This window comes from Microcebus murinus, chromosome 5 (genome assembly GCF_040939455.1).
Source record: "Microcebus murinus isolate Inina chromosome 5, M.murinus_Inina_mat1.0, whole genome shotgun sequence".
Taxonomy (NCBI): Eukaryota; Metazoa; Chordata; class Mammalia; order Primates; family Cheirogaleidae; genus Microcebus; species Microcebus murinus.
In genome coordinates this window covers 71,079,961-71,097,184 of record NC_134108.1, presented here as the reverse complement: position 1 = coordinate 71,097,184, position 17,224 = coordinate 71,079,961, and the positions used below count along the sequence as shown (strand labels likewise).

General features: G+C 33.9%; 1 protein-coding gene across 9 annotated transcripts in view; it reads left to right on the top strand.

Annotated features, from left to right (window-relative positions):
• Positions 1-17,224, top strand: part of DOP1A (DOP1 leucine zipper like protein A) — a 100,607-nt gene that overhangs the window by 9,291 nt on the left and 74,092 nt on the right. For all 9 annotated transcript variants that reach the window (XM_076003160.1, XM_076003158.1, XM_076003161.1 and 6 more), the window contains exon 2: positions 15,631-15,821. In XM_076003160.1, the coding sequence (XP_075859275.1) occupies positions 15,684-15,821 (138 nt within the window). In that variant the 5' untranslated portion in view covers positions 15,631-15,683. The remainder of the gene's footprint in view (positions 1-15,630; positions 15,822-17,224) is intronic.

The window sequence follows — 17,224 nt, the reverse complement described above, 5'->3', positions numbered from 1 at the left end:
GAATTGAATGTCACAATTATAGCAATAATAAGAGCACTTGTTATGTGCTAGGTAAACACTGGGCTAATGTGCTTCTCAGGGATTATCAAATTTACTTTTCTGAGCTTTCAGCAAGGAACCTGGTCAAACTATTATATTTTTTCCTATGTAAATTAATCGACTCAGGGAAAAAGTGAAGGTCATGAAAATATGAGGCTGTTGTAATAGTCCTAGTGTACAAAGTTCAGGAGCCATGGGTAAAAGACTGTTCTGAGAAGTGTGCACATTTATTTTATTAAACTGTTCCAAGACTAAATCTTTCCAATCACATAAGTACAAGTTTGTGCAATTGGGAAGGTGAAGGTGCTGTTAACAGTAATGAGGTTAAAAAAAGGGGGGGAATTCAGAGAACAAAAATAGTAGTGCTTGACAGATTATACCAGGCGTGGGGAACCTGCAGCCTTAAGGCCACATGCAGCCTTCTAGGTCCTTAAATGTGATCTTTTGACCAAATCGAAATATTATGGAACAAATCCTTTTATTTTTATTAATACATTTTTGTTCATTTTGTATATTTTTATTTTATTTTTTAAATGAATTTATTTAAGATACCAAAGAATAAGTTTCAACAAAATAATCCTCCCAGATTGACCAGCACAATTAGAACATTAGGAAGCCATAAGGGCTAAATTGACAGCTGCTACATTTATTGTTTAGTTCTAACTTTCCCTGACTAACTGTGGCACTACCACATGAGGCTGGTTGACAAGAGTTTATGGGGGTCGAGCACACCAGTCTGTTATCAGCTTTTGGCAGTGGTGCACTGTGTTTCTGTTTGAAGTGGAATTTTTGAGTAATTGCACAGCTCGACAGTATTTTTTAATTCTCTCTGCTTAACAGTCCATCATGTCAAAGAAAATTTAGAGAACATTGAAGGAAGAAAACAGATTTTTAAATGAGAATTGGGAACTGCAATATTATCTCTTTTCTGCTAAAGATGATTTGCTTGCTTTGTGATAATGTAATGTCAACATTAAAGAAATTCAGTGCTCATCAGCATTATAGCACTCATAAGGACCACAAATATTTTAAATTAGAGCGAGAGGCATGGAAGGTTGTATTGCAGGAAATTAAAAGATGAAAAGCAAAAGCAAAGACAATTCTTTCACACAGTAGTAAGACCTGTAAATAATGCCACTGAAATAACTTATAAAGTAGTAGTATGTATTGAATAGTATGTACTCAGGAAAAAAGGGAAGCCATTCAATTATGTAGAAATTGTCAAAGAATCCATTGTCAAAATTGTAGGATGCTTAGACCCCAATATGTTTCAAAGGACAATTATCTGCCTCTTTCAAGGAGTACTGTAACTGATCAGGAGCATGAATTCGCCTTCAACTTAACAACTTCATACAGTACTCCAAAAAGAAGATATATATATTATTCAATCACTTTGATGGATCAACTGTTACTACTGACTTGGTGCAGGTTTTATACTTCATTCGGGTCATAACAGAAGATTTTCTTTGCTAGAGTTACCCACTTTGGGTATTCTTGTGAACAGAACACAGGGAATAGATTTCTTCAGCAACTTTTAAGATGAATGTTGTGAAGTTGGACTGAATTTGGTAAATTTAGTGAATATATGTACAGACAGTGCACCTTCCATGACAGGAAAACATGAAGAGTTTATTGCACAGATAAAAAAGTATTAGAAGATCCAGATACTATCATTTCTTTTCATTATATCTTACATCAGCAAAATCTCCATGCCAAAGCTACTAGTTTAAGTGACACTCTTATGAGTGTCACAGTTATGAGTATTTTTAATTATATTTGTGCAAATCCAACATAACATCATCAGTTCTATAACATGCTTAAGTTGAATGATGAGATATTCAGTGTGGATTTGCCCTGTAATTCTAAAGTGTATTGGCTGTCGCAAGGATAGGTATTAGCCAAAATTTTATCTCTGCAGAACAGATAGTTAAATTTCATGAAGAACAGAATCAGCAATGTGAATTATTGAAAGAAGATTTCTGTAAGAATGCAGCATTTCTGTATCATATCATTTCAAATCAAAATGACTTGAATATTTCTTTGCAAGGTAAAACTAAGTCTGTATATGATATGTGGCAAAAAAATCCAAGCATTTTGAAAAAAGCTATCTTTTTTCAAAACACTTCTTCAAAAGGAAATTTCAGATGAACATTTTCCCCAGTTGGCAAAGGTCATTGATGAGTAGAATGATAGATGTGAATCATTTGTAGAATATGCAGCTGTTACGGACCTATTAATTGGAGAATGCAATGAAAGGTTCACTGCCTTTGAGAATCACGACCTCACACTCAAATTAGCATTTCAGCCTCACCTAGTTGATATCACCAAGGCACCTGAAGACCTATAGATGGAATTGATTAAGCTCTCAGTAGATGACATTTTAAAGTCATTGTTTGATGCTAAGAAAGATCCAATTAAAATATGGAAAAATGCAGTAGAATATCCACACCTTCAGCAACGTGCCTAAAAAATACGTTCTTGCTTTTCAACCAGTTATTGCTGCAAATCTACATTCTCCTGCCAAATCATCCAAATCAGGATGCCCTTAAGGTCACAAATGACTGATACCCATCTGGAGGATCAACTAAAACTGTGGACTTCCATGCTGCAACCAAATATTCAAATGCTTTCCAATAAAAACGCAGTGGCTCACACCTGTAATCCTAGCACTCTGGGAGGCCTAGGCGGGAGGATTGCTCAAGGTCAGGAGTTCAAAACCAGCCTGAGCAAAAGTGAGACCCTGTCTCTAGTAAAAATAGAAAGAAATTAATTGGCCAACCAAAAATAGAAAAAATATAGAAAAATATATAGAAAAATTTATCCGGGCATGGTGGCGCATGCCTGTAGTCCCAGCTACTCAGGAGGCTGAGGCAGGAGCATCACTTGAGCCCAGGAGTTTGAGGTTGCTGTGAGCTAGGCTGACGCCACGGCACTCTAGCCCAGGCAACAGAGTAAAACTCTGTCTCAAAAAAAAAAAAAAAAAAAAAACAGACACAACAAAGTCATGAAAAGGTTAATTAACTTTAAAATTAACAAATACTTTTCATTTTTGAAATTATTAAGTACATAGTAGTTAGATATTTTTACAAAGTAATGTACACTTTTAAGTGTATCTACTTGAAGTTTCTTGAATGAAGCCTTATTTGATTACAGCTAAATTAATGCAGCCTTTCAACATGAAAAGGTCCCCCACCCCTGGATTATACAGTATTTCTTGTATTGGGATGATATCCTAAAGAGAACAAAGATACTATGAAATGGAAGGTAAGGAAAGTTGCAATAATAATAAAAGTTCATGACTTATCAGTATTTTGGAGGGTGACCATTATTCATAAAGGAATTCTAAATAAAGATTTTACAATAAGCAATATCTTTTTTTGCTTCTGATTCTGTTAGGTGCTTTAGAATCTAACAGTGTATCTAGAGTTAATGCCTTCTTTTGCGGAGTAACACTGCAGCAACATTCTTTTGTTCTTTCATGATATGTGTTACTGTTGTCATATTAACCTTAAAACATGAGGAGATGAACCTTGAAGAGTTGTATAAACAGAACAGGTCTGCTGTAGGCAGTACCCTATTTTTCTCTGTAAAGCATCCTCAAATTTAATTCTCTTTTCTTTCCTTTGCCCATCAAAGGAGTTAACCCTTTTGCAAGGCTACTTTCTGTCACCATTCTTTCATAGCTTTGAGTAAACTGATGTGCACAAACACGTGCATGGTCTGTGTCCAGTGTGAATGCTTTTTTAAAAAAACCTATTTCGGCCAGGCGCGGTGGCTCATGCCTGTAATCCTAGCACTCTGGGAGGCCGAGGCAGGCAGATCATTCAAGGTCAGGAGTTTGAAACCAGCCTGAGCAAGAGTGAGACCCTGTCACTACTAAAAATAGAAAGAATTAATTGGCCAACAAAACATATATAGAAAAAATGAGCTGGGCATGGTGGCACGTGCCTGTAGTCCCAGCCACTTGGGAGGCTGAGGCAGAAGGATTGCTTGAGCCTTGGACTTTGAGGTTGCTGTGAGCTAGGCTGATGCCATGGCACTCTAGCCAAGGCAACAGAGTAAGACTTTGTCTCAAAAATAAATAAATAAATATTTAAAAAGTAAAAAAACCTATTTATGTAAAGTTGGTGCCTTGTTGTGTAGTGTTTTGTCCTATCTTTCAGATGCATAGGCATGATTGAATTTGCATCTTAGTGAATTTGTGTCTGTGTCCTTCCTTATGATTATACTTTTGGAACAGTTTTAATAAAATGTGCAAAGAAAAATAAACCTTAAAATTACATGAATTTAATGGAAAAAAAATTTTCTCACACTAAGTGATTAAAATTTGTTTACAGATATTCAATTAAATTTGAATAACTACGGAAGTATAGAAAATTTATACTGTTTGGCTAGTATATATAGTATAGTATTTACATGTTAATTTATGTAAAAAAAACAGGCTTTATTTTTAAATTCAACACTAAAATAGTATACTATTTTTTAAATGCTGAGAACATTTTTGTTAAATTACTAATTTTTAAAAATATTGGTTAAGTGCACAATGGAATATTGCATAGCCACAAAAATGGTTGAAATCCTGCCATTTGCAACAACATGGATGGAACTGGAGATCATTATGTTAAGTGAAATAAGCCAAGCACAGAAAGACAAATGTCACATGTTCTCACTCATATGTGGGAGCTGAATATTAAAAACAGTTGATCTCATGGAAACAGTAGAAATGTTATCAGAGGCTTGGAAGGGTAGCAGGGAGGGAGAAATAAAGTGAGGGTGGTTAATGGGTACAAAAATATAGTTAGAATGAAAATATTTGATAGCACAACAAAGTGACTATAATCAATAATAAGTTAGGATGCACTTTAACGTAACTAAAAGAGTGGAATTGGAATGTTCCTAACACAAATGATAAATGCCTGATGATACCCCAGTTACCCTGATTTGATTAATTTACATTGTATGCCTGTATCAAAACATCATCGCATGTACCCTATAAAAATATACATCTATTATGTACCTATAATAACTAAAAATTTAAAAAGTGTAAAGAGGTTAAATTTTATTTTCTTGCAAACAATGATTTGATTGACTTAATATGGTGGATTTAATTGCACTGTAATAATTATTTTTATTTTTACTTTAGTATGTTTTAGACTATTTCTTTCAAAGTTTAAGCAAAATCATTGTCCTCATTAGATGAAGAACAATATTTAGCTACAAATAAGCATAGTTATTTTGAAAAGATGCTTCCTAAAAGTGATGTTTTAAATGAGCTGGAAAAAATACATGATAGGGTAGCTAAAAGTTAGAGTTATCTTTCATCTTGAGTTTTCCATCTCTCTTTCTAATCATTCTGAATAACTATGCATTCATTTTTTATTTTATGTTTTACCTTCTATGTATCAAAAAAGCAATGTGTTTTTTTTTGTTTCCTCCTATATAAAAACAAAATAGAATATGGTCAAACTATAATTTAGATTTCCTTTAAGTGTAAGTTTGTTATTCTGATATTTAATCTCAGGCTGATTTTCCCTTGCTACCTAAAAAGTTTCTGTTTCATTTTCTCCTACCCAGTGTATACACAGAGAAATCAAACAGGTTTTATTACCAGCAAATAAACAATATTAGAAAGTTATGTTTGAAAAAAGCAAGATACCATCCTAAAGCAAAAATTTAGTTGTTCAGGATACAATTTGTATTCACACAATTACTTCTTTCTATAGATATGGCTAATATAATAATATATGCCTAAACAAGAATATGTAATTGAACTGTCAGTGATGTTCACAGATTTCTTCAAAATATGGGAAAATTCTTAGAAATATTTGTTTTCTAAACTATTGTTTTGTCCCCTCATAACTAACATCCCTAGGGAATTATATCTCCCTTTGCCAAGAGGAAAACAAAACTTTATTAGGTCCTGTAAAATATCCCTTAGTTGCTTAATAATAGAATGTGTAAACTAAAGCACACTCCTAGTCCAACAGGAATCCGCACATCATCCCTGGGCATCGTAAATTTTGGGACAGCTATACTTGTAATTCTGTTTTTGGATGTGCAACCCAACTTGCAGTACCTCTCTAGGATTTTATCCCACTCAGGAGCATATTTTACCTCTATGGATTTATTTTCTCAGGGGGAGTAGATTGTCTTCTTGCACACACTGTATCTAGTTCCACTTGTATATACTTCTACCATCATCATTTGTCGAATTAGAATCACCGTTTCACAATGCCTGCACCTCCCAAAGCAATCTACAGATTCAGTGCAATCCCTATGAAATATCAATGACATTCTTCAGAAATAGAAAAAATTCTAAAATTCATATGAAATCACAGAAGACCCTGAATAGCCAAAGCAATCTTGAGCAAAAAAGAATAAAGTTAGAGGCATCACACTACCTGACTTCAAAATATACAGCAAAATTATAGTCATCAAAAAAGCATGATACTAGCATTAAAACAACCACATGGACCAATGGAACAGAAAAGAGAATGTAGAAATAAATCCATACGTTTACAACCAGTTGATTTTTGACAAAGGGGCCAAGAACACAAAGTGGGATAAGGTCAGTCTCTTCAATAAATGGCATTGGGAAAACTGGATATTCCATATGCAAAATGACCCTTATCTCACACCATCCACAAAAATCAACTCAAAATGGATTAAAGACTTAAGTATAACACCCAAAACTGTAAAACTACTAGAAGAAAATATAAGGAAAAAAATCTTGTTGATATTGGTCTGTACAATGATTTTTAGTTATGACCCTAAAAGCATGGGCAACAAAAGTAAAAATAGACACATGGGATTACATCAAACTAAAAAGGTATTTTGAGTGGGACGAAGAATAAATAAGAGATAAGGAAATGAAATAGTATGGAGAAATCTTTCAAGAAGTTTTGTATGACAGAGAACAGAGAAATGGGTTGGTAGCCAGAGAGCCTATGGGGGTTAAGGAAAGGCTATGGATTTTAGTTTTACACTATGGGTGATTCCAGGGCTTGTCTGTAGGCTGGTGGAGAATGATCCTGTAGAGGAGGAGAAATTGGTGTTGAAGGAGAGTGAGCTAGTAAGGAGTCCTTGAGAAGGCAAGAAGAGATGAGATCCAGAACACAGCAAAGGGGTGGTCCTCCCTATAGGGGAGCAGGGTCCTATGTTCTTTGTAACAAGAGGGAAAGTAGAGAATATGGGTGGGTATAGGTGAAGATAAGTTGTAGATTTGTTGGAGGGAAGATACGAATGTTCCTTTTGCTTCTGTTTTCTTAATTACATTTGAAGTTAGATCTTTAGCAATGATGGAGGAAAGGTGGTATTAAAGTTTTGACAAGAGAAGGTATGAAATTGTGGTGTCAGAAAGGTAAATTTACTAAGGAAACATAGTGGGTTTGGATAGTGTTGAGCACCTATTTGAGATTTGTGTTTCCCAATTTAAGTCCAGCCAGTCAACCTGGTTGTATGATTTTCCTCCAGCAATGTTCAGTGGATAAGGTTAGGCATGGAAAAAGCAGATGAATTTAGCCTGTATTGGGGTTTTGCCAGGTAAATATGGTAGAGGGAGTAAAGAAGACACTTTACTTTCTAGCCCTGAGTTAGGATGAGTATGAGAAGGAAAACAGCCTCCATAAATGAAGAGTAATAGCTAAGAGTTAGGGCTGTAAAGCCAGGCTGCTTGAGTTTAAATCCCTAGCTCTGCCATTTACTAACTGTATCACCTATTAATAGTATTTCTATGTTTTAGTTTCCTTATCTGTAAATATGAATAATAATAGTACCTACCTCATAGGATCAAATAGGATTAAATGAATTAAAGTAGGCAAAGCACTTGAAGAGTTCCTGACATTTAGTAAGCAAACTCATATTAGCAAAGATGCTGCTACTTTTGCTGCATCATAGGAGGTCTTGTCCTCAGAGGATAATTAAGACTAGAAGGTGGCTAAAGATCTGTTGGCACATTATCTGGAGTGTATACCATTTGAATGTTTGAGACAAGTGTATAGGAGATTGGATCAGATTGGGGAGGTATAAAGCAGGCATCCTCAAACTACAGCCATGGGCCACATGTGGCTGTTTTTGCCCATTTGTTTTTTTACTTCAAAATAAGATATGTGCAGTGTGCATAGGAATTTGTTCATAGTTTTTTTTAAACTATAGTCCAGCCCTCCAACGGTTTGAGGGACAGTGAACTGGCCCCGAAATACCTGGTTTGTGTTGTATTCCATCCTCAAGGGACATTCAAGTTTTGTGGAGTGACTAACTTTATGATGAGTTGGTTAAATAAATGATTTGCTAAAGACTATTTAGTGACATTGTCAACACTGGAATTCAGAACTTTTGAGCAAAATGAAACAGATTTAATAATTGTCAGATTCATTTATTAAATGGTAACAATTTATGATAATTTTTCATTTGATCAAAAAGTTTGGAAAGAGCATCTACTTAATATAAAACTTTTTTTACTTTCATAATCAATAAGCAGGATTTTTTTTTCCCACTGCGTGGTGCTTGTAGTAATTCATTCATTTATATCCTTGGGATGTGATATAATATTTAGTCCCCAAATATATCTTTAGAATTGGGTGATAGTAAGTCTTTTTATGTTCAGCCTTCCCCCTGCCTTTCATGGCAAAGGAGAGAGAGGGAAGGAGAAAACTCAGCTAGTGATTAGCCAACTTAGCCAAAGTCTCTCTGTGTAGTTATTCTGAAATTAGGTCTATTCACTTTTTATAACCATTTAAACAACACTCTTAAAAATTGAGGTGGTCTGGTGCAATATTTTATTTCTTATTATATTTTAGATTTTTTTACACTATAAAGTATAAAAATAAATCTGTAGTACCTGATAATTTACATAGGACCTAATTTGCCCAGAGAAATCTATGGCTTTTTCCCCCTCATAAACAGCTATTTTGTTTAAACTTTATAATTGAGACAATACATGAGACTAAATCATGTTTTATGACAATTCAGGTCCGTTTTATTTGAGTTGTAAGTTTGAAAGTATTGGAACTGAATTGTCAAGAGGACTGACTATTGATGAAGTCAGAAAAACTACCAACTAACAGCTCTTAAAAGAAAGATTACAAATTCTATTTTGATTTACATGTATCACATAGAAAAAAGCAAATTAGAATTTTTATTTACTTATTTCAAATTTTCTAGTTGTATCAAGTAGTTTGTTATATCTCTTGGAAAGCAGGGTTTTTTTTGGGGGGGAGAGGAGATTAATTTCAAACAAAGCTCATTTGATAAAGGTGATGGAAATATTTGATACTGTGTTCAGGATGATGGAAATGTTCTGTACTTAACTGTAGTGAGGAATCTTGATTTTAGTAATGCTTTTATGGGTGAATGCATTAGTCAAATTCATCAAATAAATGTGTTAAGTATGTGCAGTTTAATAAAGTTGTAAAGCAATGCTACATTTTAATTTATATTCATGAGACAGTTCAAGGTAGGTTGGTGAGTCTCCAGTTTTCCAGTTTGCTGCCAGAACTTATAATATAATTAAGCAGCAGAGCCACGTGATGCTTAATTATAGTTTATTAGCCCTCATAATTAGCATACTTGCTTCCTAGTATTATTTTCATTTCATAGGAAATAATGGTGGCAATAACTGGTTTTGGAGCATTTTCTATGTGCCAGGCACCCTGATAACTTTAATGTTACTTACCTAATTTCGGTAATCATTGAAGTATAGGTATTTGCATCTCCTTTAACAGATAAAGAGACTGAGATTTGAGAAAATTAAGCATCTTGCCTAAGGTCATACAGCTGTTAAGTAAGTTTTATAGCTAGAATTTCTATTTGGACTATCTTGACTTTAACCCCTGTGCTTTGGAGGTCCTTCACTTTACTCCCTGTCTTTTCACGGCCTGGGTTTTCTATGAAACACTATGCTGTTATTGAATGGGTTGTGTGTTTGGGGGAAGTTTTCGTTGTGTGCCACAACCTTTGTGGAGAAGCAGCATGGTATAAAGTTTTCTTGATACAGTATGGGAATATGTTATATTTCCATTATGATCTCAGCTAGTGGTGTTTAAATATGATATGTAGGCCATTCACAAACTCTTTGTTAACAGAGTGTGATGACAAGATAAGCACAGTAATGAAGATAAGCATTTGGAAACTTTTGTAGCAATTTGATGTTGCTACAACAAGTAAAGCACATGATTTTATATTTTAGAAAAGTATCAGTCAATGATGGATTGGGGGGTAAAAACTGGTCCTTCAGTACAGATAGTTTGAGAAGTACTGACCTAAGCCATTAGAAAATAAAATATGGGGAAAATACCTGACAACTGTAATTTGTATTTATTATATATTGGATGAAAAGTTCAAAAGTGGTCCATCATTAGACTTTTGATATATAACGATTAATTTTATTTGTAGTAAAATTATTGGGAAATTATAACCAAATCTTTAGTCCTAGGATTTGACCATCTTTTTGCATGAAAAAGAAAATATTGCAGCTATGCTGATGAAACTTCTACAAAAAGTCCTTTCTCATTTTTCAGCAGTTTTCATTAAGATTTGTTTTTAATACTCTGAGTGTTATATGTGTACTAAGCTACATGAACCCTTTTTAATCATGTTTAGAAATTTTTTGGCTAAATAAATAAGAAATTTCAGATTTCTTACCTGACTCGACTTTTTAGCTTTGGACACATACAGGAGTTATAAATCTTACAAACTTAGCTGGTCATTATTGGTTTGCTTTTTTATACCAAATAAGAAAAGTTTGTCTGAAGGATACATATATTCAGATAATAATGCTTCCAAATTATATTATTACCCTGATTATAGATAAATAATCTCTATTTCATTCATAGAAGTTACTACTAAATTGCTTTTCAGGTTAATCTTCCCCACGCACCAAATGTTGTATATCCTCAAAATGGATGCATTTTATATCTTATTCTAGAAATCTTGCTAAGGAAAGAAAAAAAATTGTCCCTGTCAGTGAAATTGATGCATGTTTTACTCCATTACTACTAGTACTTTCTTAGGTTTATTCATGAGAATTTAGTTATTTTGTACTAATTTATACTCACAAAATCCAATCATGTTGATACTTCCCAGGCGTTTGCTTTAGTTTTGCTTTTCTTTCTTCTTATTTATCAGAAAGAAATTAAAAGCATTTTAGATCGCATTCATTCTAACCTTCATTCCATATATGTCACATCTATTAGTATTTAACTAATTTATTAGTTATCAAAATTTGTGGCTTTATTTTAATATGCTAGTCTTTTGTATCTCAAACACATACAGATATTGCTTTGTATGTATGTTATGTGTGTGTTTATGGTTAAAACTAGTTTATAAAAATTTTAGAAACTGTAGATTGACGATGAGACTGCTTGCATAATTTTTAATCTATTTCCAGTCTTAACCATTATACTGAAACACTTTGGTTATGAATCCAGCTTGAGCCATATATTATAAGTTATATATTTTCCAGCATACAAACATGTGTAAAACATAGTTCCTACTCTCAAAGAACTTTCACCCTGGTAAGAGAATTATTTAGTGAACTCTTCTATAATACAAAATTAATCTTGATGTGAAAGGTTAAGATTATTTTGTTTTACGTATCATTTTATGTATCATTTAAGTTCATATTTATCATGAGTTCCTCAGATTACTTCAAAATACTGCTTTATGTGTTATTTGCTGCTCTGAGAGTTCAGAGCATGATGATATAGTAGTCCCTCTTGTATCCTCGGGATACATTTCAAGACCCCCAATGGATGCCTGAAACTACAGATAGAACAGAACCCTATATATACTGTTTTTTCCTATATGTACATACCAATAACAATGCTTAATTTATAAATTAGGCACAAGTATTCTTGTGCTTTGGGACTATTGTTAAGTATAATAAGAGTTGATGTGATAACCCTAAATGAATAATGGACAGATAGTATCTATAGCATGGATATGCTGGGCAAAAGGAGGATTCATATTCTGCAGCTTGAGATTCCATCACACTACTCAGAATGGTATGTAATTCAGAACTTATGAATTGTTTATTTTTAGAATTTTCCATTTAATATTTTTCGACTGCAGTTGACCACGGGTAACTGAAACCCCACAGACACCAAAACTGTGGAAAAGGGGGGACTACTGTATTACTTGATAAAGCGTTTTCCTCCCACATAAGCTTTATATTAATTATTTTAAGCCCTACAATCAAATATATACAATTTTGAAGAGAAATATAGATTGCCTTGGGGTTTACCTTATTTTGTTCTCCACTCTCACCCCTCTCAATGAAGAATGAAAGTATCATGAGATTAGGGATGTTCTCTCTAGTCTGCACCCAAACATAGTGCTTGTCACATGATATCCAAAAGTAAATAATTTTATATGTCAAGTGACTACGTTTAAGGTGATTATTCTCTTCAAAGATGGCATTTGGGCTTCTCTGTTTTCATGTTTGTGGAAAAAAGAATTGATATAGAGAATTGGAAAGCCTCTCTTTGGTATAACCTTAACCAAGGAAATTTTTATTTAAAAAAATCAATAGATCTGCAGCCTTTTTCAACACAAACAGGTTTTACTCATACGGGCTGTATTCTCTACTTGTTCTTAATCTTTTTGTAAAAAAAACTATTGTTTGCAAATGTTATAAAATAGTAGACTCTCTCCCCAATAAAATGTAAGCCAAATTTTACTTGTTATTTGAAGTGATTCACAGATCCCTGAGGCCCATTATTTTTATACTATTGAGATACTATTCACATACAATGCAATTCACCTATTTAAAGTATATATTTATAGTATATAAGAATTGGCCAGGCACAGTGGCTCATACCTTGAGGATCACTTGAGGCCAAGAGCTCAAGACTAGCCTGGACAAAGGCTCCCATCTGTACAAAAAATAAAAAATTATCTGTGTGTGATGACACATGCCTGTAGTCCCAGCTACTTGGGAGGCTGAGGCAGGAGGATTGCTTGAGCCCAGGAGTTTGCGGCTGCAGTGAGCTATGATTGAACCACTGCACTACAGCCTGGGCAACAGAGTAAGACTGTCTCTTTAAAAAAAAATATTCTTTTAAAGATGGTTTTCAGTATATTCACAGTTGTGTAACCATCATTACAATCAATTTTAGAACATTTTTGTCACCCCAAAAAGAAACCCCGTACTCATTAGGACTTTACTCTCTCTCCATTTCTCCTCAATTTTCTTTCCCTACTCTAATCAACCACTAATTTACTTTCTGCCTTTGTATATTTGTCTATTCTGAACATTTCATGTAAATGAAATACTATATCTGTTTTATGTGAATGGCTTCTTAGCATAATGTTTTCAATGTTCATGGATGTTTAAGCGTGTATTAGTACATGTTTCTTTTTATAACTGAATAGTATTCCATTGTATTTTAATTATTCATGCATCAATTGATGGACATTTGGATTGTATCCCCTTTCTGGCCATAACGAATAATGCCTCTATGAGCGTTTATATACAAGTTTTTGAATGGACATGCATTTTCATTTCTCTTTGGGTCTATATCATACCTAGGAGAAGAATTGCTGGGTCATGTAGTAATTCTGTGTTTAACCTTTTGAGAACTACTAGAATTTTTTTCAAAGCAGCCACACCAATTTATGTTCCCTCCAGCAGTATATGAGGGTTCCAATTTCTTCATATCTATAACAACAATTATTATTGTCTGTCTTTATTATAGCCATGCAGTGGGGTGTGAAGTATTATCTAGTGGTTTTGATTTCTATTTCCCTGATAGTGATATTGAGTGTCATTTTATGTACTTTATGACCATTTATATATTTTTATTATAAAAATGTCTATTCACATCCTTTGCCCATTTTAAAATTATTTGTCCTTTTATTATTGATATATGATATTTATTATTGATATTTATTATATTGATATATGATATTTATTATATTGATATTTATTATTGATATATTGATATATTGATATATATTTGCCCTTATATTATTGATATATATTATTGATATATTATTGATTATTTATGTATCTAGTCCAAGTTCCTTATTAAATATATGGGAGATATATTTTCTCTCATTCTATCTGTTGTCTTTTCACTTTCTTGATGGTATCCTTTGCAGCACAAAAGTTTTATTTCTATTTTTTCTTTTGTTGCTTATGTTTTTGGTGTTATTTCAAAGAAGACTTTGGCCATAGGTCATAAAGATTTACTTCTGTATTTTCTTCTAAGGGTGTTATAGTTCTAGCTGTTATATTTAGATCTGTAATACATTATGAGTTAATTTTTTGAGTATGTGTAAAGGAGGAAACTTCATTCTTTTGCACATGGATATCCAGTTATCCCAAACTACTTGTGGAAAAGACTATTCCTTATTTCCATTGAATTGTGTTGGTATCCTGTGAGGCCCATTCTTAGACCTTCCTGCAGATCCATGAGCCTAGCTATAGGGAAAGGTACACAGTGAGTTAGAAATCAGATAGGATACCAAAAAAGTGGAGGAGAAGTCACACTAGTTTTTAAGTTAGTTTTTAATTTGAGCCTCAATCAAATCCTTGTTGTTATTCTATATTAGTTATCTATTGCCGTATAACAATTATACCTGAACTCAGTGGCCTAAAACAGATCTAGAGGTCACAATTTTGAGAGTCTTACCTACGTCATTCTGGCTTAAGGTTTCTCATGAACTTATTTTTATAGTCAAGATGTCATTTGGAGCCACAGTCAAATCAAGGCTTGGTTGAGGATGAAGCATCTGCTTGATCTTCTTCTAAGATGGCTCACTCACATGATTGTGGCAGAAAGCCTCAGTTCCTTGCCACAGGGACCTCTCCTTACGGCTCCTTGATGTGACCTCACTGATGGCAGCTAGCTTCCCCAGAACCAGTGATCTAAGTAAGGAGGAAGTAGAGTGCTTTTATGACCTATTGGCCATTATACATTGTCTCTTCTACCTTGTTCTTTTCATTAGAATTGATCACAAAGTTCACCCCAACGTGCTGAGGGATTAAGCGCAACTTTCAGAAAAAAATATCAAAGAATTCATAGACATATTTTAAACCACCACATATTCTTGTCAGTTTTATTCAAAGTAAAGTCTAATTCCAAACAGCTGATGTTGCTATTACAATATCATTTATTGCTAGATGCCGCTTATTAATAAAATAAAATGATCTCCAAGTCATTCATTTTCCCCTGTTTTTCCCTTCCTCCCATATCCTTGGTGTTTCCAATCTAACTAGACTTACTATATTTTAGGATCGAAACAAAGTAGAAGAGTATATATATATATATGAGAAATGTTGTGTCAACAAATATGACAGAGAAATAGCATGATTTCTAAATTAAGATAAGTATCAAAAAATTTATGACTCTTTTGTATCCCTAAATTCTTACAGGCAGTTTTGCAGTTCCTAGGAAGGAACCCTCAAATAGTAATCTTTGAGCCTATCTTTGAATACTTTTATGACCATATATACTAGCTGAACAGAGTTTCAACCACTTCTAAATTAAGAAACATTTTTAAGTTGCCCATTACCTTTATAGCAAGATCATTTGAACCATTTTAATATTTTATTTTATAACCTGGTTCCTCTTGCAAACTCTTTTGTAGGTAATGATTTTACATGACTTTGGAATTGGTCTCTAGTGGGACATTGTGGGAGGATGAACACAGAAGAGCTGGAGTTATCGAGTGACTCTAAATACAGAAACTATGTAGCTGCAATTGACAAAGCACTAAAGAATTTTGAATACTCCAGTGAATGGGCAGATTTGATATCAGCACTTGGAAAACTTAACAAGGTATGTCTGTCTTATCCATTTCCTAAAAGTAAAAATCAGAAATCCCTGCTTGTACTAACTAGATTTCTCTGAATCTTGAAGAATTTAAAAACATTGCTAAATTCTAGATTACTTTTGGTAATACTATTTTACTTCATGAGTTTCATGTCTGTGTAGTCAGGCATATTGTGAAGGATTTAAAAGTTCTAATTCAAAGAAACCAACAGTGCTTAAAAATTTAACATTATCACTGTTATTATTACCTATAAAAACATAAGACTAGGAAGCAAATTTGCTAACCATCATGGCTAGTGAGTTTCTATAATTGAGTATCAGATATGGTTCTGGAGTTCCTGGCAGCAAAATGAAAAACTGCAAATGGTAAGCAGTAAGTTCTGTGTCCTTTCCAGATAGTATGTAGCAGCAAGGAAACATTTTATATTTAGGCAAGCCTCAGTTATAATTGAGTACTTTTACAAAGCTTGGTATACAAGCAGTCACTGATGGCTTGGAACTTGGCCTTGATTGATCCTTTTTGACATGTCTGGCTTTTATCCACAGTTACTGTGATGGTATCACTGACCAACTTGTAGCTTTTCATTTTGACTCTGGTTTTTTGTTTTGTTTTGTTTTTTTAACTGAGATCAAATTTTTAACTTAGATCAAATGTTTTTTAGCTCACACCCATAGTTTTAGGAATGCCTTTAAATATTAAAGGGACTAGATAGGAAAGGAATGATCTTCCAATAACTATTTTAACATCAAATAGCTTAACATATAATTATTAGAAAAAAAATTGTCTTAAAGTATATACCAACGTATGTGGAAAAAAACCACAAACTGTTTTTCCTCAGCTCTCACACTGTAATAATCAACACAGAAGACTTCTGTGATCTCAAAATATTTGCCTATTTCTCCCCACCAGCAAGCAAACTATCAATTCTACAGTGGATACCAGTTGGGTGTCGTGAAATTCAATTCTGACACTATCTACCTAAAGATAGCATCAGAGCCCACATGTTAAGGGCTCAGTCCCACAAGACTGCTTCCCTCTTCCAATGCCAATTACAATCCCCAAGTGGTTTTACCTGTGCTTCTGACAAACTGGCTATGTATCGGGGTTCCCATGTACCCCTCCTTGGGTTTGGTTAATTTGCTAGAGCATCTCACAGAACTCAGAGAAATACTTATTTGCATTTACCAGTTTATTATAAAGGATATTACAAAGGATACAAATGAAGAGATGCATAGGGCGCAAGGTATGGGGGAAGAGGCACAGAGCTTCCATGCCCTCCCTGGGTGCACCACCCTCCAAGAACCTCCATGTGTTCAGCTCTCCTGGAAGCTCTCCATACCCCATCCTCTTGGACCTTCTATGGAGACTTCATTGAATAGGCATGATTGAAACAAGGACAACTGTGTAG